This window comes from Dasypus novemcinctus, chromosome 2, assembly GCF_030445035.2.
Source record: "Dasypus novemcinctus isolate mDasNov1 chromosome 2, mDasNov1.1.hap2, whole genome shotgun sequence".
Lineage (NCBI taxonomy): Eukaryota > Metazoa > Chordata > Mammalia > Cingulata > Dasypodidae > Dasypus > Dasypus novemcinctus.
This window is the reverse complement of record NC_080674.1, coordinates 197700761-197722704: the sequence shown is the minus strand read 5'-3', so window position 1 is coordinate 197722704 and position 21944 is coordinate 197700761. Positions and strand designations below refer to the sequence as shown.

Here is a 21944-nt window from a genome sequence, read left to right as displayed (position 1 = left end):
CGGCCCCCCAGCTGGAAGTGGCCTAGGAGCTCCGTGCAGTGGGCACGGGTGGGTGTGCACCATACTCCTTCCCCCCGCCCCCCAGCTGGAAGTGGCCTAGGAGCTCCCTGCAGTGGGCACAGGGGTGGGTGTGCACCATGCTCCTTCCCCCCGCCCCCCAGCTGGAAGTGGCCTAGGAGCTCCCTGCAGTGGGCACAGGGGTGGGTGTGCACCATACTCCTTCCCCCCACCCCCCAGCTGCAAGTGGCCTAGGAGCTCCCTGCAGTGGGCACAGGGGTGGGTGTGCACCATGCTCCTTCCCCCCGCCCCCCAGCTGGAAGTGGCCTAGGAGCTCCCTGCAGTGGGCACAGGGGTGGGTGTGCACCGTGCTCCTTCCCCCGGCCCCCCAGCTGGAAGTGGCCTAGGAGCTCCGTGCAGTGGGCACGGGTGGGTGTGCACCATACTCCTTCCCCCCGCCCCCCAGCTGGAAGTGGCCTAGGAGCTCCCTGCAGTGGGCACAGGGGTGGGTGTGCACCGTGCTCCTTCCCCCCGCCCCCCAGCTGGAAGTGGCCTAGGAGCTCCCTGCAGTGGGCACAGGGGTGGGTGTGCACCATGCTCCTTCCCCCCGCCCCCCAGCTGGAAGTGGCCTAGGAGCTCCCTGCAGTGGGCACAGGGGTGGGTGTGCACCATGCTCCTTCCCCCCACCCCCCAGCTGCAAGTGGCCTAGGAGCTTCCTGCAGTGGGCACAGGGGTGGGTGTGCACCATGCTCCTTCCCCCCGCTCCCCAGCTGGAAGTGGAACATGCCTTCTTTGGACGTCTTCAGGCCCTTCTCCACCTTGTGGATCAAGGTCTGGTCCAGGTGCACCATGAGCACGAGCTCCTGGTTTCAGTGTGGTCGCCGTGGTCTTCCCTTCCTAGCTGTTCGGCTTGCTTGGAGCTCACCGTGAGCTCAGGTGCGCCGTGCTCCATCCACGTCTGCAGGGGCTCGTGTGCGGTTCTTGCTCAGCAGCCGGGTTAAGTCTTGACCGGATTCAGCACACAAACCTTACACAATCACTGGTGGCTATATCCTTCCAGCCTCACCCTGAGAGCACTGGGGCCACCACCTGGCCCGGCCACACGAGCAGCTTCTGCTCCATGCCGGCATGGTCAGTCTGCGCCCTGCATTCTGCTGGTCCCTGCAGAGGAGCAGTGCAGCTTCAGGCAGCTCCAGGCGGGCGGTGAGGTTGCCGCCTCGGCTGCTCAGGACCTGGCACCCTTACGTCTGATTTGAGTTTGTTTTTTTTTTAAAGGAGATACAGGGGATTGAACCCAGGACCTTGTACAGGGGCTCAACCACTAAGCTACATCCACTCCCTAATGAAAGTTAGTTTTGAATATTTGTTTGTTTTTAGGAGGTACCAGAGATGGAAACCGAAGCCACGTACATGAGAAGTAGGGCACTCAACCACTAGAGTTACATCCGCTCCCCCAATGTAAACATTTATTACAATATATTTCATCAATTATATTTCCTCAATTTAAAAAGTACCACACTAATGCTATTAATACATGTAATAATTGAGAAATAATTAGGACAGCTGTGTGTGAAGGAGGTTGTATATGGGTACCCTGTTTCTGCATAATTTTTCTGTAAATCTACAACTTCTCTAATTTAAAAAAAGTGTCTTGGGAACCAATTTGGCTCAGTGGTTGAATGCCAGCTTCCCACATACAAGGTCCCGGGATCAATCCCTGGCCCCAGTACTTAAAAAAAAAATCTCTGTGTAATGAAATTATTCATATCTTCTTTGCCAGTATGTTGAAGATCGTACTTCTGGCCCTGACAAGGAGGGTCCTCCCTGTATTTCAGTCACAGCCCATTCATGTTCCTGTTGATTAGATGAGGTTAATTCCAGAGACGGCTTGGGATTCACGACAGGTGGGGACTGGAGTCTCATTGATGTCTTCTTTTTCAGTTTGCAGTTTGCTCTTCTGCTTTTCTGGTTGTAATGGAATTGCAGAGGAAGACAGTTGTCAGCTGAGCTCTTGACAATGCAATCATTGGTGAGTAAGGAGTTATCTCTTAACTGAAATTACGTGGTATTCTAAAGGCTTTCAGGAGCTATGCAAGGCTCTGGGATGCAGTTAAGTTGACCTCTGGGATAGTCATGGAAGGTTAGGGGGTCATTAATAAGTCTTCCCCTTTCCAACATTACACTGGGTTGTTCCATGCTCCACTGAGGCTGTTAGTTCACTGAATGGATTTGAGAAGTTTTCTTTTTTTCATCTAGTCCATGGCCATATTGGGGAAATAATGCACTCATTCATTATGAAAGTACCTCTAATTGACTTAGGTGTGTTGTAAAAATAGATGATTGAGATGAATTAAGAGAAGGAGATTACAATCCGTAGGGAAACTGATGTTTCACCAGGTGAATTAAGCAATAAAATTGCTAGGGTGGAGGTCTATGCATTGTTGAGAGGAGCACAAGTGAGGGTTAGATAATAAAAGGAAAACACGAATCATTTATTCATTTTCCCCAATTTTAGTTTTAAGAATTTTGATAGAATGTATTTGCACGTTTTGAAAAACTTAAAAAAGGTAACTACAGTTCTTCCTACCCAGTTATCCCCAGTTGTCCAATTTCCAATTTTCTTTATAACTTTATTCACATTTTATAAACGGAAGCATTGAATAGGAAGTATTGTTTCCTTAATTTTGGTTATGCATTCAGAACAACTATAGGAAGTAAAGTAAAATTTATGTCCCTGTGAAAATGTTTTGAGAATTGGAAGGACAGAGCAAATGAAGAGATTTGTTTTACTCTTGAAAAGATAGGTGAGATGAAGGTAAGAAGAAACCATGAAAACTAGTGTTTGGAGTTCCTGGGAAATTTGAAAGTGGAAGGTCTCGTGTCATCCTAATGTTTTAGGACCATTTTTCAGTATAGCAGTCCCAGGTGTGAAATGTGTCCTGGAAACCATCTATACTTGAATGCTGTGGAGATCTCCTGAGTTATGTGGGCTGGTTCAGGCAGCACCTGCCAGTCTCAAGTGGTGTATGAAATCTGTTTAGTTGTGCAGAATACTGTTCTTTGCTACAAGGTTCTCTGCCACTTTAATAAATAATAGGCTAGTGAGTTGTGTCTTGATACTAAGTACTTTGCACATTATTAGCTCCTTAGATATTTAAAAACTCCTGACATGTTTTTTTTATCTTTAATATTCAATAAAAAACATGTTTTTAAATAATTTCATAGATGAGAGGAAACTGATGTCATCTAGGGAATAATCTAACTGTACTCATGGTTTAAAAGTCATGGCATGGGTATTGATTAACTTGTGATAGGTCTGTATATTGACATGAAATCAGTGGAGGGGTGTTTTCTTTTAATGAATAGTCAAGTGCAAATTGTATAATCTCCATCTGGAAGTCATGATTACCAATTATTGGTAATTTGCCAGCTTTTGCCACACCACATGTTATGTGATATTCCTTTATAATGGAGTTTTTTGTGTTCAGTGTGTGTATGCATCTGTTTGTGTATCTGAAATGCAGATGGCACTTCAACACTGAGAATGATCTGACTGGAACCTAAAAAAGTTTAGCCTTTCCATAGATATACAGTCTCTGCTTCATCAGTGAATATCATTACATGCTACTTGGGACATCGGTAGGGGTGGCCCTGTTTGAACCCAAATGTCTGTGATGTTTTAGGGATCATTGGCTTTTAAAGATGTAGCTATAGACTTCCCCCAAGAAGAGTGGGCTCTCCTGGACACATCCCAGAGAAAACTGTTCAGAGATGTGATGGCAGAGATCATCAGTCACCTGGTTTCAGTCGGTGAGTTTTTTGAAATTTATTTAGCCATTTGTTATCTATTTATGTATCATCTAACATCTGTTCTGGAAATGTTTAGAACAGGTTTTCCATACGTTTTTGGTTTTTTTTCCTAAATTGTATTTTTTTAAAATTGAAAAACAAGTATACAACTCGGAATGGATTTGAGGCAAATTGTGCCATAAGCAGATTTTCTTTATGTGGCTAAACAAAGTTTAAAAAGCAAATAACAATAAAAGGAAACATTTCTGGTACAGGACCAGCAATACCAAAAAAAAAAAAAAATAGTGTACGAGTACCTGGATAATACACCCGTTTTGCAGCAGTGCAACTTTAAGTACATATTGTTGACTGTCCGTAGTCTGTGCAGAGTTACAACTCCACACTTCAATAACAACAGGCTGACAGTTCCTAAAGAAAACTACTTCTAAAAAAAGGCAAAACCCGGATATTCCCTCATTTGACCAACTCCATCTAAGTTTAGATGTTAATTTAAGAAGGGCTTAGATATGATTTTCTCGGCATTTTACTCTCCACCAACACCTGACCCTCTCCTGTGTTCGTATGCTACCCCTCCCTCCCCCCACTTTTGGGCAATGTTACCCATCCGCCCATCCCCAGCCTCCCGCAAACCCGCAAAGCCCCAACCAAAGGCAACCCCTTGCCCCCCTTTTATCTCTTCTTTGTGTTCATACTTACCACCATCTCGTCTTAAATTCCACCCCTGCAGACATCGGCTCACATCCTTCCTCCACCCTCCGATTTCCTGTAAGCCTATCGTTCAGTCTCTTGCTATCTAGGGCAGCTTGGTTATTTCAAATCATTGAGGTCATGTAGTATTTGTCCTTTAATGTCTGGGTTGCTTCACTCAACATAAGGTTCTCAAGATTCATCCATGTTATCACATGTGTTTGTAGTGTGTTTGTTCTTACAGCTGAGTAGTATTCCATTGTGTGTATATACCACATTTTATTGATCCACTCATCTGTTGATGGGCATTTGGGTTGATTCCAACTTTTGGCGATAGTGAACAATGCTGCTATGAACATTGGTGTACATATATCGGTTTGCGTCCTTGTTTTCAGTTCTTCTGGGTATATACCCAGCAGTGGTATTGCTGGGTCATATGGCAAATCTATGGCTAGTTTTTTGAGAAACCGCCATACTGTCCTCCAGAATGGTTGGATCCTTCTGCATTCCCACCAGCAGTGGATGAGTGTTCCCCTTCCTTCACATCCTCTCCAGCACTTGTATTCTTCTGTTTTTTTCATAGCTGCCAATCTTATGGGTGTAAGATGGTACCTCATTGTGGTTTTGATTTGCATTTCCCTGATAGCTAGAGATTTGGAACATTTTTTCATGTGCTTTTTTGCCATTTGTATTTCTTCTTTGGAGAAGTGTCTGTTTAAGTCTTTTTCCCATTTTTTAAATGGGTTGTTTATCTTTTTATTTTCAAGATATAGGAGTTCTTTCTATATGCAAGTTATAAGTTTCTTATCAGATATATGGTTGCCAAATATTTTCTCCCACTGTGTGGGCTCCCTTTTTACTTTCTTGACAAACTATAATAAAGAGGGTTACCTGTTTAGAATGCTCGGAGGGGAGGGTCTGATGCAGGACGGGCTCCAGGGGAATGTCTAAATGCTCATTCTGCCAGAGTGGGTGACACCATGGGGTAGAAACCCAAGTAGTGAGAGTGGGGGTGGACCCACATCCTGGGGAGGACTAATGCCATCAAATAGAGGGAACTGTATCCCTTGAAAGAAAGGGTGGCTCCCAGGGCATTGGGGCAGTTGAGCAAGTTAGACCCTGAACACTATTCCATCTATGTCTGGAAGTGGCTCCTCGGGAAACGGAGGTTGGCTGTCACTGTGGGCACCAAGGTGGAAGGGAAAATGGACGTTAAATGTGTGTAACCAAGGTAAATGGGGGGTAAGAGGAGTTTCGTGAGAGTACACAAGGATGGATATAAAACATGTAATATTACACCATAACATATAGGAGATGACAGACTGATAATGTAAACCATAATGTAAAACATAGGATAACTAAGAATGTAAAAAACTGTGTATCCTAAAGTATGCACCACAATGTAAGCACAGATGTCACCTTGTTTGAAAGCTATTGTCTCAGACTCTGTGCATTACGTTAAGTAAATATGATGTGAATAGGGTGTAAGAATATCGCTGTGGAAGGGAAAAGGTTTTGTGGTGGATGTATGGGAGTGCTGTATACTATATATATGCATTGCTGTGGTCTAGGGCTCCTGTGAAGAGAAGCTCAATAATTAGGGGGGGGGGGAGATAGGATGTAGAATTTTTTCCAAGTCAACACGTATTCTTTATCTAACCTTTAAACCCATCGCTATATGCCATTTCCTAGTAAGGGACCCTGACATTATATTGGGCTTCAAATTTCAGGGAGTTCTGGATCACAGAGTGGTTCAACAAAGGCAGTGGAGGAATACTGGTATGGGATACCATTGACAGGGGATATATGGCTGACAGGGAGCTGTACAGAACATATGTCCAGGGTGCATGGCAATGTTTGGATATACTCATAGTGGCAACAATTAAAAACCACAGCAGGGGGAGTACTGGGTTCCTGGCCAGTGGTGCTCTGTCGTGGTCCCTAGGGGAGCAGCGACAGTCTCCCAGGTGCAGCGGCGGGGACCGGGAGGGAGTGAGGGTTCAACAGTGAGCCCCTGACGCTAATGACTATGCTTGTGAGCTGATAAGCCTAAAATAAGAACAAGGCCTAGAGCAGCATTGTGCCTGGGAATTTCCTCCTGTCAGCCTTCATGTTACTCAAATGTGGCCAGTCTCGAAGCCAAACTCAGCATGTAAATGCAATGCCTTTCCCCCAGCGTGGGACATGACACCCGGGGATGAGCCTCCCTGGCACCAAGGGACCACTATCAACTACCAACTGATGATGCAACTGGAAAATGACCTTATATGGAAGGTTCAACGCGGATCAGAGGAATATCCCTGTCTACATAAAATAACATGACTTTAAAATGCTGTTTGACCTAATGTAAGGGGGAAATGAAAGGGAGAAATGAGTTTATATGGCTACGAGTCTCTAAAAAAGAGTCTGGAGGCTGTCAGAAGGATTGCCCTTATGCACAACTGAGCAGAGTCTGAGAGACAGATAAAGCAGATACAACCCCCAGATATCGGTTCCTTCGAGGGCTAAAGAGACCCATGGGAGTTATGGTCATGGCCGATGGGGTTAACTACCAGGTCAGATGGCCCCTCTTTGGAACTGGTGTTTATGTGTGATGAATCTGGACTCAGATGGGATCTCTCTTCATAAGACTTTCATGCTAATGTGCTGGAGGTGCAGTTAGTGTCGGGGTTTAAGATATATTTAGGGGATTTGAATCTCTGGACTGACAATGTGATAGCCAGGTCCTGAGCCTCAACAGACTCCAGCATCTACAATCTGACCTGGGCTCACCACACTCAGCTAAGATGGAGTTGAAGAAGGACAACCACCACACCATGGAGCCTAGAGTGATTACAACTGAAAGTGGGAGGATTGCATCCAGCATCCATGTGGAATCTGAGCCCCCTCTTGACATAGAGGTGCAATGGACACAACCAATCCAATGTCCACATAGAAAAGGTGGCATTGGATTGAGAAAAGTGGACATGATGGCTGATGGGTATGGGGAAAGGCAGGAAGAGATGAGAGGTAGAGGTGTCTTTGGGACATGGAGCTGCCCTGGATGGTGCTTCAGGGGCAATCACTGGACATTGTAAATCCTCACAGGGCCCACTGGATGGAATGGGGAAGAGTATGGGCCATGATGTGGACCATTGACCACGAGGTGCAGAGGTGCCCAAAGATGTACTTGCCAAATGCAATGGATGTGTCATGATGATGGGAAGGAGTGTTGCTGGGGGGGGAGAGGCGGGGTGGGGGTGGTAGGGTTCAATGGGACCTCATATATATATATTTTTAATGTAATATTATTACAAAGTAAATTAAAAAAAAAAAAAGAAGGGCTTAGACATATTCAGAGTAAGCCATGTGCAACACGTAGCTTGATCAATTTTTTCTAAAATAAGGTTTTAGGACAATGACAGTAAGATAAGGGAAGAAAGCATGAAGGAATGAAGTCCTAATTACTATACATGCATGTTCTTTTGACAATAGGGGGAAACTTTTACAGATAAGTTACAAAGAAAAGACAATTTTGTACAAGAAATTCACGTTTCTGTACAGTGTCTTCACTTTGCTGTCATCTATTTGTACAAACTGTTTATAGTTTACGTGACCATTGCCATCAAATCTTCTTCCTTGATCATTTCATCAAGCTCTTCATTAGTTAACTTCTCTCCAAGGTTTATCATCTTGTGGTGAAGTTCTTCTGTGCGAATATAGCCATTGCCATCCTTATCAAATACACAGAATGTTTCTCTCATTTCTTCTTCACTGTCTGTGTCTTTCATTTCCCATCATAGCAAGAAATTCCGGAAAGTCAGTTGTGCCATTACCATCAGCATCTACTTCATTAATATTGTCCTGTAATTCTACTTCTGTGGGGTTCTACCCAAGACCTCTTTACAGTTCCCAGTTCCTTTGTTGTTGATAGTTCCATCCCTGTCCTTGTCAAATAGTGAAAAAACTTCTTTGAGTTAGTTCTTAAATCTGCTCTTCAGTCAGTTGGTCAGGCATGCTGCAAGCACTACCAGTCTCCCAGACACAATCCTGCATATTATTTTACATTCTTTTTAGGTTCTTTATCATATTTTTATGCTTTTTATTTTTAATTTTAATATTATTTTATGTCATGAACAACTTTCTAAGGCAATTTATTCCTTTATTTATTTCCTATATTTATTCACCCCATTAGAATGTGAACTTTTTGACCATAACTTATCTTTGTTGCTTCTCCATCTCCCAACATTGAGAACAGTGCTGGGAACTCAGTGAATATTTTTGGAACCTATAAGTAAGTGGATTCAGTATTTTCCCATGAATTATTCTGCTTGAGGGACTATGCTGAGGCTTTATACCATAGTGAAAAGAGAAGCATATTATTTTCTTGTGGAAATTATATAGTTTCGGTGGTGATTATGTTCATTGGATTCTTTTTGAAAATAATAACAAATGAATGTGGAGATACAGAATCTCACCCTCTTTGAAAATATGGAGGGATCTGCAGTCTCTTTGAATTTGAGTGTAGGCATATACAACTGAGGTTTTAAGAGTTAGCCTTTTCAGTGGAAGTGTTCCACAAGATTATGCAAAGATGCATATAGGACACATTAACGTACACCAAAAATATATAAAAGTGTATAGGCTAAAATGTAAACCATAATGTAAAACCCAAGTGTAACCATGTTTGAAAGCTATTGTCTCAATATCCGTGCACCAGTTGCAGCAAATATAATATGAACATGTAGAAAGATCATTGCTGGGAAAGGGACAAAGTGTTCGATGCTGGATATGTGGGAGTACCGTATATTGTATATATGAATTACTGTGATCTAAAACTTTTGTGAAAACAAACTTAATAATTAGGAAAAGAAAAAGAAAAGAAAGGAAAGGATGTAGACACTGAGGAAGAAATTGCCTTGCCACTGTACATACAGGGCAACACTTATAGCAGTGATAAAAGGCAAAACATCAAAAACAAAGCTTTTTTATTTTTTAGTATTTTGATACCTCTATTTATTTTTACTTTAATTTTTCTAAATTAGTATGTATTCTATACCTAACCTTTAAACCCATCACTATATTCCATTTTACTATTAATGGAACCTGGTAATATATTAGGTTTCATTTTCGAAGAAGTTTTGGATCGTAGAGAGGTGCAGCTATGGCAGGGGAGGAATACTGGTGTGGGATGTTATTGACAGGGGGCACATGATTGGAAGGGAGTTCTCTAGGGCATGTATACAGGGTACATAAAAATGTTTGGATATTTTCATAGTGGTTACAGTTAAAAACGACAACTGAGGGAGTGCTGAGTTCCTGTTCCTATCCGGGGAGCAGGGGGTTCTATCACATTTCCCAGTGGAACAGCAACAGTCCCTCAGGTGCAGTGGCTAAGACCAATAAAGAGAGATGGTCCAACAATGAGCCCTTGATACTATGACTATGCTTGTGAGCCTGTGTGCCTGAAATAAGAACAAGGCCTAGAGCTGCAGGGTGCCTAAGAGTTACCTCCTGAGAGCCTCTATGTTGCTCAAATGTGGCCAGTCTCAAAGTCAAACTCAGCATGTAAATGCATTATGCTCCCCCCACCATAGGACATGACTCCTGGGGATGAGTCTCTGTGGCACCGAGGGATTACTACAAGTACCAGCTGATGTAACTAGAAAACAACCTTAAATAAAAGGATCAACTCAGAACAGCAGAATATCTCAGCCTACTTGTAATATCAGGTGTCAAAAATGCTTTCTGACCTTGAATAAAAGGGGGAAATTGAAAGAAAAATGAGTTTATATGGCTATGAGTCTCCAAAAAAGAGTTGGGAGGTCATTAGAGGGGTCACTCTTACGCACACTTTAGCAGGGTCCCAGAGACAGCCAAAGTAGATATAAGCCCTGGTAATGGTTCTTCTGAGGGCTACAGAGACCCACAGGTTCTATGGTCATGGCAGATGCAGATCAGCGCCATGTCAGTTGACCCTACTTTGGAGTTGTGTTCCTGAGTCTGATGGGGTTGAACTCAGATGTGATCTTTGTTCACAAGCCTCTCCTGTTACTTTTACCGGACCTGTATTTGGTGCTGGGGTTTGGTGTATGCTCAGGGAACCTGAATCTCTGGACTGTCCATGTGATAGCCAGGCCCTGAGCCTCAACAGACTTGCAACTCCTACCCTCTGGTTTAACGAACTTATTCCAGCCAGCTAACAGGGAGGTGAAGAAGGTCAACCACCATACGAGGGAGCCACGAGTGCCTACAACTGCAAGCAGGAGAATTGCATCCATCATCCGTGTGGAATCTGAGCCCCCTCTAAATATAGAGGTGGAGTGGGCATAACCTTCCCAGGGTCCACAGGATGGAGGAATAGAGTATGGATTAAAGTGGACTTAACCGATATTCTATTCTGAAACTATTGTGAGTAGTAATGGAAGAAAATGTAGCACTAATGAGGAGAAAATGGCCATGGTAGCTGCTGAGCGTAGGGAGAGGGAAGAAGCGATATGATTTGGGGGCATTTTCAGGACTTGGAGTTGTCCTGGGTGATACTGCAGGGACAGATGCTAGACATTGTAGGTCCTGCCATGACCCAGTGGGTGGACTGGGTGAGAGTGTAAACTACAATGTAAACCATTATCCATATGGTGCAGCAGTGCTCCAAAATGTATTCACCAAATGCAAAGAATGTGCCACAATGATGAAAGAGGTTGTTGATGTGGGAGGATTGGGGTGAGGGGAGTGGGGGCTATATGGGGACCTCATTATTTTTTTAATGTAACATTCAAAGAAAATAAAAAAGAGCCCTTTGATGGTGAAGGATTGCCATGATTCTGTGTTCCAGATTCCCTTGACTGACTGTCAGTGTTTACCTTATTCTTTGGTAGCCTGCTATGGACCTAAGTATCCATTGTTATCTTCACAGAACTGAAAAATCTATTTTTATATTTTTCCTGTAAACAGGACTTCAGATCCACAAATCAGATGTGCTTTCCCAATTGGAGCAAGGAAAGGAACTGTGGAGAGAAGGAATAGGATTCTTCCAAAACCAGAGTTCAGGTGATCTCTAGGAAACTGTGCTTTTGTACAAATAGAAATCTGCTCAGTGAGTGATTGGGTTTTGGAAATATCAGTTGCAGAATTCCTTAAGTGAATTATATTTTCAGAAATGTAGGTGAGGATGGTGGGGAAATTTTCCTCACATACGGTCATTTTTCAGTACACTTACCAATCTCTATTTATATGCCTTTGGCTTTAGGGAAATAAATGGATATTCATTTACTGTTTTACTTAAAGTGTCACATAATCGTCCTTATCTTTCTGGTCCTACTCTTTGAATGTTTTCTTTCTCTTTACCCCAACATACTATTTTCTTTTTATTTTTCTCATATTTTAATATTGAAAATCCTTTCTAATTGTCAGTGTCCTATAATGTGTTCTGCTGCTTGGAATATTCCTTAATTTGATATTTGTTCTTCACTAAGGAATATACTCACGGGGATATTTAAGTTTTTTCAACATATTCATTCTCCTAATACTACCCAAATGATTTATTGCTTTTTTCTATTATCTCAGGTAGGAAATGTGGCCTTAAAAAACAAGAACTGATAACCATACAGAATGTCTGGAGAAAAGATGCATCTACCATCATTTCATTGGTAAGCTTCATGGGTGCAAATTTTTGTCTTCAAAATTGATAACTAGGAATGGAATAAATTAGGAATACAATACAATCATCTAAGTAATTAAAGTTGGTATTAAAAGCTAACTGAGCAGAAAGTCTGTGATATTTTGAATTTAGGGAAAAATTAACTTGAACATAGAACCATAAACTGAGTTCTCATAAATGGACAGTTGCATAAACATGGCTCTTATACCTAATACTGAAGCATCATACAATCCTCAAAATTAACCAGATAGCTCTGCAGTTGTGATGCTAGAAAAGATAATGTTTCTGTGTATGTAGGAGAATGATGTGTCTATATAGCTGACATGGGGAGGATTTTAATTGGAGAGTATCACTGAATGGTTATTTGAGAATTCGAATGTAGAGAAAGAGTTAAATGACAGACTGAACATAACTTTTAATCTCTCATCTACTTCCCAAATGCAGAACTCTCACATTCCAAAGAGTCCTTTTATTAAATGTAATGATGTGCAAGAAGAATTCACTCATAGATCCACAGTTTCTCAACATGTGCTAATTCAGAACGGAAAGAAACCCTGTTTCAGCAAACTATTTGGAAAAGCCATCAGTGACCGGTCACCTTTTATTCAATGTAAGCAAGTCCACACTAGAAGTAAATCATATGACTATCATGTAAGTGAGAAAGCCTTTATTCAGTCCTCTGGCCTTAGACGATACAATGGCTCCAACATTGGAGAGAAACCCTATGAATGCCACCTGTGTGGGAAAGCTTTCACACACTGTTCTTCACTTAGACGACATGAGATAACTCATACTGGAGAGAAACCCTATGAATGTCATCGATGTGGAAAAACCTTCACTCATCGTTCTTACCTTAGGCAACATGAGAGAATTCACAATGGAGAGAAATCATATGAATGCCATCTATGTGGGAAAGCCTTTACCCACTGCTCTAGCCTTAGGCAACATGAGAGGATTCACACTGGAGAGAAACCCTATGAATGTCCTCTCTGTGGGAAAGCTTTCACCAACTGTTCTGGCCTTAGACAACATGAGAGTACTCATACCGGAGAGAAACCATATCAGTGTCATCTTTGTGGGAAAGCCTTCACTCAACATTCTACTCTTAGATTACATGAGAGAATTCATACTGGAGAGAAACCATATGAATGCCATCTATGTGGGAAAGCTTTCAGGACATGTTCTTATCTTAGAAACCATGAGAGAACACACACTGGAGAGAAACCCTATGAATGTCATCTATGTGGGAAAGCCTTCATGAATCGTTCCCACCTTAGGCAACATGAAAGGACACACACTGGAGAGAAACCCTATGAATGCCATCTATGTGGAAAAGCCTTCACTCATTCTTCAACTCTTAGGCAACATGAGAAAACTCACAATGGAGAAAAACCATATGAATGCCATCTGTGTGGGAAAGCCTTCACCCACTGTTTTACCCTTAGAGAACATGAGAGGACTCACACTGGAGAGAAACCTTATAAATGTCATCTATGTGGGAAAGCATTCACTGGTTGTTCTGGCCTTAGACAACATGAGAGAACTCATACTGGAGAAAAACCCTATGAATGCCATCTCTGTGGAAAAGCCTTCACTACATGTTCCCATCTTAGAGTTCATGAGAGAACACACACTGGAGAGAAACCTTATGAATGTCATCTATGTGGGAAAGCCTTCACCAATTGTTCTGACCTTAGAAAACACGAGAGAATTCACAATGAGGAGAAACCACATGAATGTGGTCTATGAGGGTAAGCTTTCACTTGTTATGGCCTTAGTCAACATGAGAGAACTCACACTTGAGAGAAACTGTATGAATGTCTTTGTATGAATGGGGAAACCTTACATTTATTTTTGTAAACTTAGACAACATGAGAGAACTCAGATTGCAGGGAAATCCTATAAAAGGCATGTATATGGGAAAGTCAGGAATGGTCTGACCGTAGGTGATATGACAGCACTCACTAAAAATATTCTGTGTATAGGAAAGATTGCAGCCATAGAATTAACCTTTAGTACAGCATGGAACTCACACAACGAAGAAACACTGTGTTTGTAGTCAATATGGAAGAGCATTTCATCATCCTTACTACTTCAGCTATTTTTAGTGAATTCATAATGAAAATAATTCCTACAAATATCAGCTGTGTAGCAAAACCTTTTGTTGATGGTGTGATGATATACAAAATGAGGGAACCAGCAAATATTTGTAGTAAAAGTAGAAAAGTGTTCATCTGTTATTCTAAGTCATAAACAAACCAGAGAAATTCTATGTCTGTAATCTGGAAATGTCTCAATTTATGTTATCCTTTAAATGAAATGAATGAACACAATGGGAAAGAAACACTGTTTTGTAATTAATGTATACAACCATTTAGTGAAGGACCAACCTTGGTGTGCAAAAGAAAATTCAGTGTAGGAGTAACTACTTAAAAAAAATCATGAAAAGTTTCTTTTAGAAGGACAAAATCCCTAGGGGTAATGCTACATAATTTATGCTGGAAAAAGTTACTCAAAGAAAATCATGAGAAATCATTTATTCATACAGCAACACTTGTAGGGCATGTAGGAATTCATATTATTCAAAAAACTCAGGTTCATAAATGAATGGAATTCTTATGTGAGCATTCATTCCTAGTAGCATTACTATTCCTTCAGTGAGGAGGCAATCATCCTGGATTTCACACCAGAAAACTTAGACTAGAAAATATACAATTTATGGTCTTATAAATTATAACTCATCGAAGAATCCAGAGTTTTGAAAAAGCCTTAGGATTGAAAATGTAGCAAAGCAATGTAGGATTGTGGAATGACATGGAAATATTGAATAAAGAGTTTTTTAAGAATATGAAAAATGAGATTTAACTCAGTAGATTAGTATTTGCATATACAGAAGCAACAAAAGTTAATCCTGGAAAATCTATTAGCCAAGTCCTAGTTTTTTAAATGTAGTTCTAAACAGAAACATTTGGATAAGTCAGACAATAATTTCGAATGTAGACTGAAACGTATAGAACAGAAAATTATATGTCTCATTCAGCTTAATATTGCAACTTGTATGTGCATATCAGGGATGTAGACAAATATGTATAAATAAACATACTTTAGAAGTCTGATTGTGCATAAATTCTCCTTTTCAATTGCCATTTAATATTGGCATCAAAACTCAGGAAAGAATTAGAAATTAACATTTAAATAAAACAAAGTGTTTTAGCCCTGGAGAATTATATATACATTAGTAAAATTGGCCAGACTCTGGAATCTGGCAGTGTATTACTCCATATATCAGATTTCCTTATACACATGTGCAGAAGACTAGGGGAAAAATGGTGGAAGACAAGCCTGGGTATCTTGTACTAATTTGTAATTGATAATTATCTGTTTCTAATGTGGCATAATGAGAACCTTGAAGTTTATAATTAATTTGCCCATGTGTTTATGAAGGATTATGCACTGCCCTCATCCATCCCCCTTTATTTATATGCTTTTGTTTGAATATTTCATATTGATGGATGTTCAAGTTCAGTAATCTTGGCTTCTATATGTAATGTCTCTTAACCTCATCCATTGAGTTTACCCATAAAGTATAGTTGCTAAACCTTGTGCTATTGAACTTCTCGATTTTTTTTCATATATTTTAATCATTTCCTTAATTTTGTGTACAGACTGTCTTGGTTTCTAGGCTATTAGAACAAATACCATACAATGGATTGACATAACAACAGAAACTGACTGGATCATGATTTCAGAGGCTGGAAAGAAGCCTTGCTTTCTCCCCAGAGACTCTGGTTTTCTGGTGCTGGCTTGCCATTAATCTTTGGGCTTCCTTGGCTTTCCTGTCACAGATTTTGTACTTAGTATTGTAATTGAAATGAATTAAGGCTTTTGGAATATTGTGATAGAATGAATGCATTTTGCATGCAGAAAGAACGTGCCTCTTTGATGTCCAGAGGGTGCAGAGTTGTGGTTTGAAGCTGTGTGTACTCCAGAAAAACATGTTCTTAAGTTTAATCCATTCTGGTGGGCATGGGTCCATTCCAAGTAGGATCTTTTGATGAGGTTCCTTCTGTTAAGGTGTGAACCAGATCCTTCAGGGTGTACCTTTTTTATTCTAAGATTTTTATTTTATTTATTTATTCCCACCCCCCTTGTTTTTGTGCTCACTGTCTGCTCTCTGTGTCTATCTGTCATCATCTTGTTGCATCATCATCTAGTTTACCACACCAGCTGCTGTCTTGCTTGTCTTCTTTAGGAGGCACAGGGAACTGAACCCGGGACCTTCCATGAGGTAGGTGGGCACACAACTCCTTGAGCCACATCCCCTTCTCCAGGATGTGTCCTAATCCTATTATTGGCAGACTTTATAAGAGAATGAAATTCATAGAGCAAGAAGCTAAAATCAACAAATACTGGAAGAGAAGAGCAAGACCAGCAATGACCGCCTGTGCCTTGCCATGTGGCAGAGGAGCCAGGGATCGCCAACACCCAGTCTTCAGGAAGAAAGTATCTCATTGATGGTCCCATGATTTGGACATTTTCTCTGATCATTGTTCAAGCCAACTCATTTCATGTATCTCAGCCTAGGAGACAAAACAAAAACACTGCCTAATGGCCACTTCAGGTTGTTTGTGCATCTAAAACATGAGGGAAAAGTGCTGTTCAGTGGCATTTTCTTGTTGCCTCAGACTCGTCTAACTTCGTTCCTTTTTATTGCCGAATAATATTACATTATATGTTTATACCATGTTTTATCCAGTCATCAGTCGATGGACACTTGGGTTGCTTCCATGTTATGGCCATAGTTAATAATGATACTAGAACAATGATAGGGAGATATCTATTTAAGTCCCTGCCTTCAGTTCTATCAGGAAGTACCTAGAAGAGGGATGGCTATACTCCGCTTTCTGAGGAACTGCCACACTGGGCTGCACCATGTTACATTCCCACCAGCATTTTTTAAATTGTTGTTTTTTTTTTAATTGTTGAGTTGTAGGATATTTTTATATGTTTGGATGATCCTCCAGGCAAGGGAAATGTATCTCAGCCAGGATGTGACCACACCATCCTTGGCAGAAGATCTCAAAACCTATAGTGTGTGCCTTGGGGGAGTTTTAGTGGAGTAAATCCATTTATCCTCAGATCCTTAGTGGTGTGGCAGAATGGATTGAAGATGACGGTTAGTATTTAACAGGGATAAGGCTAGACTTACCACTCCCAGACTATCTGTATTAGCTTTAATGAGCTTGGGGGAGACTCCTGTCATTTTTTGGATAAACTTGGAAAAAGAAGCCACTGAGAAAGGAGTACAGTGGCAAGGGAAACTGTAAGATGAAACACTTGGTGTCATATTGGGAATGAAAGAGGGGCTGGATACTTGGGGCCACACTGGGCTGGAAGTCAGCAAATTTACTGGCAGGAATGATTACGTTAGAGGGTTTAAAAGACGACCTGAGATGTGCTCTAACTTTACATGTGAAAAGTAAGTCCGCTCAGGGAAGTGGATGTGGATCAAGCGATTGGGCTTCTGTCTACCATATGGGAGGAACCAGGTTCAATCCCTGGGGACTCCTGGTAAAGGAGTGCCCACGCGGTGAGCCAGGCAAAGAGAGAGAGACGAAGGGGACAGTCAAGGCAAGATGCAGCAGAGACCCAGGAACTGAGGTAGTGCAAGTGACAGGGAACCTCTCTCCACATTGGAGGTCCCCAGGATTGAATCCCTGTGGATCCTGGAGAAGAAAACAAGAAGAAAAGAAAAAAAAAAAAAAAATAGAAATAGACACAGATGATCACACAGCAAATGGACACAGCAAAAACAACAGGGTGGTGGGGGGAGGGAGAGGAAAAAGTCAGTTCATAGTAGTGATCAGGGTCTTAAACGCTACTCCACTGTACTGAGTTCCCTCAAACTTAGAAATGAAAAAGACTTAATTGAGAAATTTTAGAGACTCACAATATTAACTCTTAAGCATGTGATTTCAATGCAGGAAGTAGAGTATTTCCCTGAATATAATGTGGAGAAGGAGTAGTAAGTGAAAATCAGTGAAATCCTACTAATTGCCCTGGGTGAGCAAGCCATGCATGTTGAATTAAAGAGGTAGAGTGTGAATGGAGTGATAGTTGTATGGCACAAAGTAAATAGGCAAAGCATGGAAGGGAATAGCATTGACTTGTGGTACAGGTGTGAATTGAATAGCACACACGTGCAACAAGTGAAAGTTGTAACCACACTGTCATTTAACTACCATAAACACTAGCTGCTTGTGGCTTAACCCCCACCCCCTCCCTCTCCACCCAAATCCACCTTTTTGCATACCTTTTTAGTGACATTTATCCATCAGTACAATATTCACAATGTGCATTTAAACATCCACACTTTGCAATCCATTCTACATCACTTTTTTTTTAAGATTTATTCCCTCCCACACACACACCCTCATTGTTCATGGTTGCTTTCTGCACTCTGTGTCCATTTGCTGTGTGCTTTCTGTGCCTGCTTGTGTTCTCTTTAGGAGACACTGGGAACTGAACCTGGACCTCCCATGTAGGAGAGAGGTGCTTGATCGCTTGAGCCACCTCAGCTCCCTGGTTTGTTGTGTCTCTCGCCTTTCCTCTTTGTGTCTCTTTGTTGCATCATCTTGTTGTGTCAGCTCACCTTGCCTGTCTGTCTCATCAGCTTACCTTCTGTAGGAGGCATCAGAAACTGAACCCGGCACCTCCCATGTGGTAGGCGGAAGCCCAATCGCTTGAGCTGCATCCGCTAACTGTACATTGCTCTTTTGACGCACATTGTGGCCACATTTTAAAACAGGATGGACCCCTATGTAAAATTTGGTTCAGAAAATGGATAATGCCTCATATGCACCAAGAGGGTATGAAAAGTTTGTTACTCATATAATGAGGCTTTCTAGGGAGAGCAGGACAGGGTTTTCAAGCAAGTCCCAAAATTATTTGAAAGGGTAAGGAAAGGCTTGAGACTTTAGTGATTATTAGAGATTTGGGCTGGGATGAGATAGTCAGCATCTTGCATGACTTGAAAGTCCATCTGGTGGCAAAGGGGTGAGCAACCAGGCTTTCTTGCAAACTTGCCCAGATGTGGGGCAGAAGGGAAAGATGGAAGGTTGAGGCTTAAAATATGTCAACAATGAAACACCCAATAATGGAGTCATAGACTTTAATACAATCCATTCCTGGTACTTGATGACTGAAATATACCATGTTCAATTTAATTAATTTGAACTTAAGTAAGCCGTTAGAATGCTCTTTGAAACCTGCAGACTGAAGCGTATATGGAAGGTAACAATTCTGTTGACAGTCTTCTTGAAGAACCCAGAGGTGCATGTTCTGAAAAGTGGAATGGGTGCCTTGGTCAGTATTGAAAATGTCTGAAACTACAATGTGGATAAGGAATGTCTTGGTAAGACCATGTATTGTGGCTTTAGCTTGTGTAAGGATATATGTGACCCTGAATTTATACTTTCAGAATCTTCTGAGACAAATTATTCCTAAAGTCCTTTATCCCAAAGAAGGCAACCTGGGGGTAATAAATTATTATTACTGTCATTGGATGATCCGGACAGCCAGACCGTTGACAGTGGCCCAAGAGTCTGTAAAAATGTACAGATGGGGCTTACTGTTGGCTAAGGAATATAGTAACTAAGGTGACTGCTGGAAGATTGGCCAATCTTCAAGGTCATATTGATCCTTGGGTCCTGTCCTTGCTCTAGGACATCCCAGTTAAACGATGAAAAGCAGTAGCTTTCTAGTGACCTCAATGATGTGTGATCATGGTTATTCCATCTGTAAAGTATATGCACTCCCTTCACTCTTCACTCAGTTGATTCCAAGGTGTCTAGGAAAGGGGTAACTTCCTTCGGCACCATGGCATCTCAAATGGGACTACTGAGGACAACTTCTTTTGCCGGTAGGATATGCTAGAGGGCCCACAATTGGCTACATACTATAGCAAGGAAGCCACAGTGACTGTTGAAGTTTCAGGTGCTGCTTCATGACTCATGGTATATTGGACATTTGGATACAAAGGGCCATGCGTTCAGGGCCTGTAAGAGCCTCTGTTTCCATGAGAGTTAAATATGTAGCCAGTAACTGCCACTCTAATGGCGTGCCGCATAGGACCTGGAGGACAGTTTCTTGCATCATCAGGTCATGGGCAACTTTTTATGGTCATGATGAGTACCTGTTTTTGTGTGCTTGAGCCTTTGAGCCATACTGTATCAGTTTGACTCCTAGGGGACTGGAGATCGTTTGGTATGCCGTCACTGGTTTTAGTTACGCTATGTGACTAACACTTAGTTAAAACTCTTTACACCAATGATTGAGTGAGCTCCCCTGGTTGGCAATGCTTCTCACGTATTTTCACATCCGTTAGTAAAAGCTGCTGGGAGCAATATACCAGAAATGGGTTGGCTTTTATATTGGGAAATTATTATGTTAAAAGCTTACAGTTCTGAGGCAGTGAAAATATCCAAATCAGGCATCCTCAGACGCTGTCTCACCAAAGGTAGGTTGCTGGCGATCCTGGACTCCTGCCGTGTGGCAGAAGACACACTGGTGGTTCTGCTTGTCTGGGTTCTCTGCCTTTGCAACTTCCTTCTCCCCAGGCTCAGCTGTGGGCTATCAGGTATATGGCTCATCTCTCCTCTCTCTTTCAGGCCTCACTCTCGGCCTCTCAGGGTTTCTCTGTCTCTGCCACTTTTGACTGTGTGTCTCTGTGTCTGTGGCTTTTTCTCTAATTTTTAAAGGACTCCAGCAAGAGGACTAAGGCGGGCCCCACCTCACTGAAGTATCCAATCAGAGGCCTCCAACTGAAACTAATTCTATCAAGGGGTCCCATACCCATAGGGTGGATTAGCTTCAAGCATATCATCTCTTCTGGGATCCACAATGATTTTCACACTCACCACATTGCTGAGCGATTAACTGCTGTATTAATCTGTATCCTTTCACTGTAATAAACCATAACTGTGGGTATAATAGCTTTCCTGAGTTCTGTCAGTCCTTTTATTGAGTCACTAAACCTGAGGGTGGTCTTGGAGACTCCAAACTTAGTCTTGAATGAGTGTCAAATGGATCTTCTTAGAGAAAGATGCCATCGATGTAGTCTTCTATCTGGGCTCCTGGACAAAGATGGGTTCCAAGATCTTGCCTGCCTAAGTGTATTGTGTCTCTGTAAAGATGAAGGTGGACTGCAACCGCGAGGTTGTTGAAAGAGATACGGAACAGAACATAATACCCAAATCTATAATAGCAAAATATGTACAAGTTGCTGATTGGAGTCAGAAATTTCAATGATACTGTACATGAGGGCCTTAAAGGATGGGACCATAACATTAAGGTTGTGGTGGTCCACCATGAGGCACTATTCATTCTTTCCAAGATTAAAAATGGGTCAGGGAGCAGATATGGCTCAAGCAGTTGGGTGCTTTCCTGTACACACAGGAGGTCCCGGGTTTGGTTCCCGGTGCCTCCTAAAAAAATGATGAGCAGACACGGAGCAGACAGTGAGCACAAATAACGAGGTGGGGAGGAGAAATAAGTACATAAAATAAATCTTTAAAAAAAAAAAAGGAGTGGGTTAAATGGGACTGTTAAATGCAGCAGCATTAGGAATAATTACTCCTCCAAATATGTCTTGTTTCAATCCTTTAGGGGCTGTTTTGATTTACATTGGTTTGTATCAATTATTTAAACTGGAAAGAGGTGGGGTTGATAGTCCTTGAGCCTCCACTTGTTAAATAATTTGTAAGTGCTAAAGAGTTAATTTATTATTTGGGTCAGAGCATCCATGTGCATC

General features: G+C 41.7%; 1 protein-coding gene across 4 annotated transcripts in view; it reads left to right on the top strand.

Annotated features, from left to right (window-relative positions):
* Positions 1-21016, top strand: part of ZNF678 (zinc finger protein 678) — a 32097-nt gene extending 11081 nt beyond the window's left edge. Inside the window, exons 2-7 of one of the 4 annotated variants that reach the window (XM_004458094.5) lie at positions 1939-2026; positions 3681-3807; positions 11428-11523; positions 12040-12122; positions 12578-13884; positions 20893-21016. In XM_004458094.5, the coding sequence (XP_004458151.1) occupies positions 2015-2026; positions 3681-3807; positions 11428-11523; positions 12040-12122; positions 12578-13882 (1623 nt within the window). In that variant the 5' untranslated portion in view covers positions 1939-2014 and the 3' untranslated portion in view covers positions 13883-13884; positions 20893-21016. Of the gene's footprint in view, positions 1-1938; positions 2027-3680; positions 3808-11427; positions 11524-12039; positions 12123-12577; positions 15737-15798; positions 17907-20892 lie in introns of those variants that run through there. The other 3 variants (XM_004458096.5, XM_004458095.5, XM_058286202.2) reach the window with 3 other exon arrangements.
* The last annotated feature ends 928 nt before the right edge of the window (positions 21017-21944 follow it).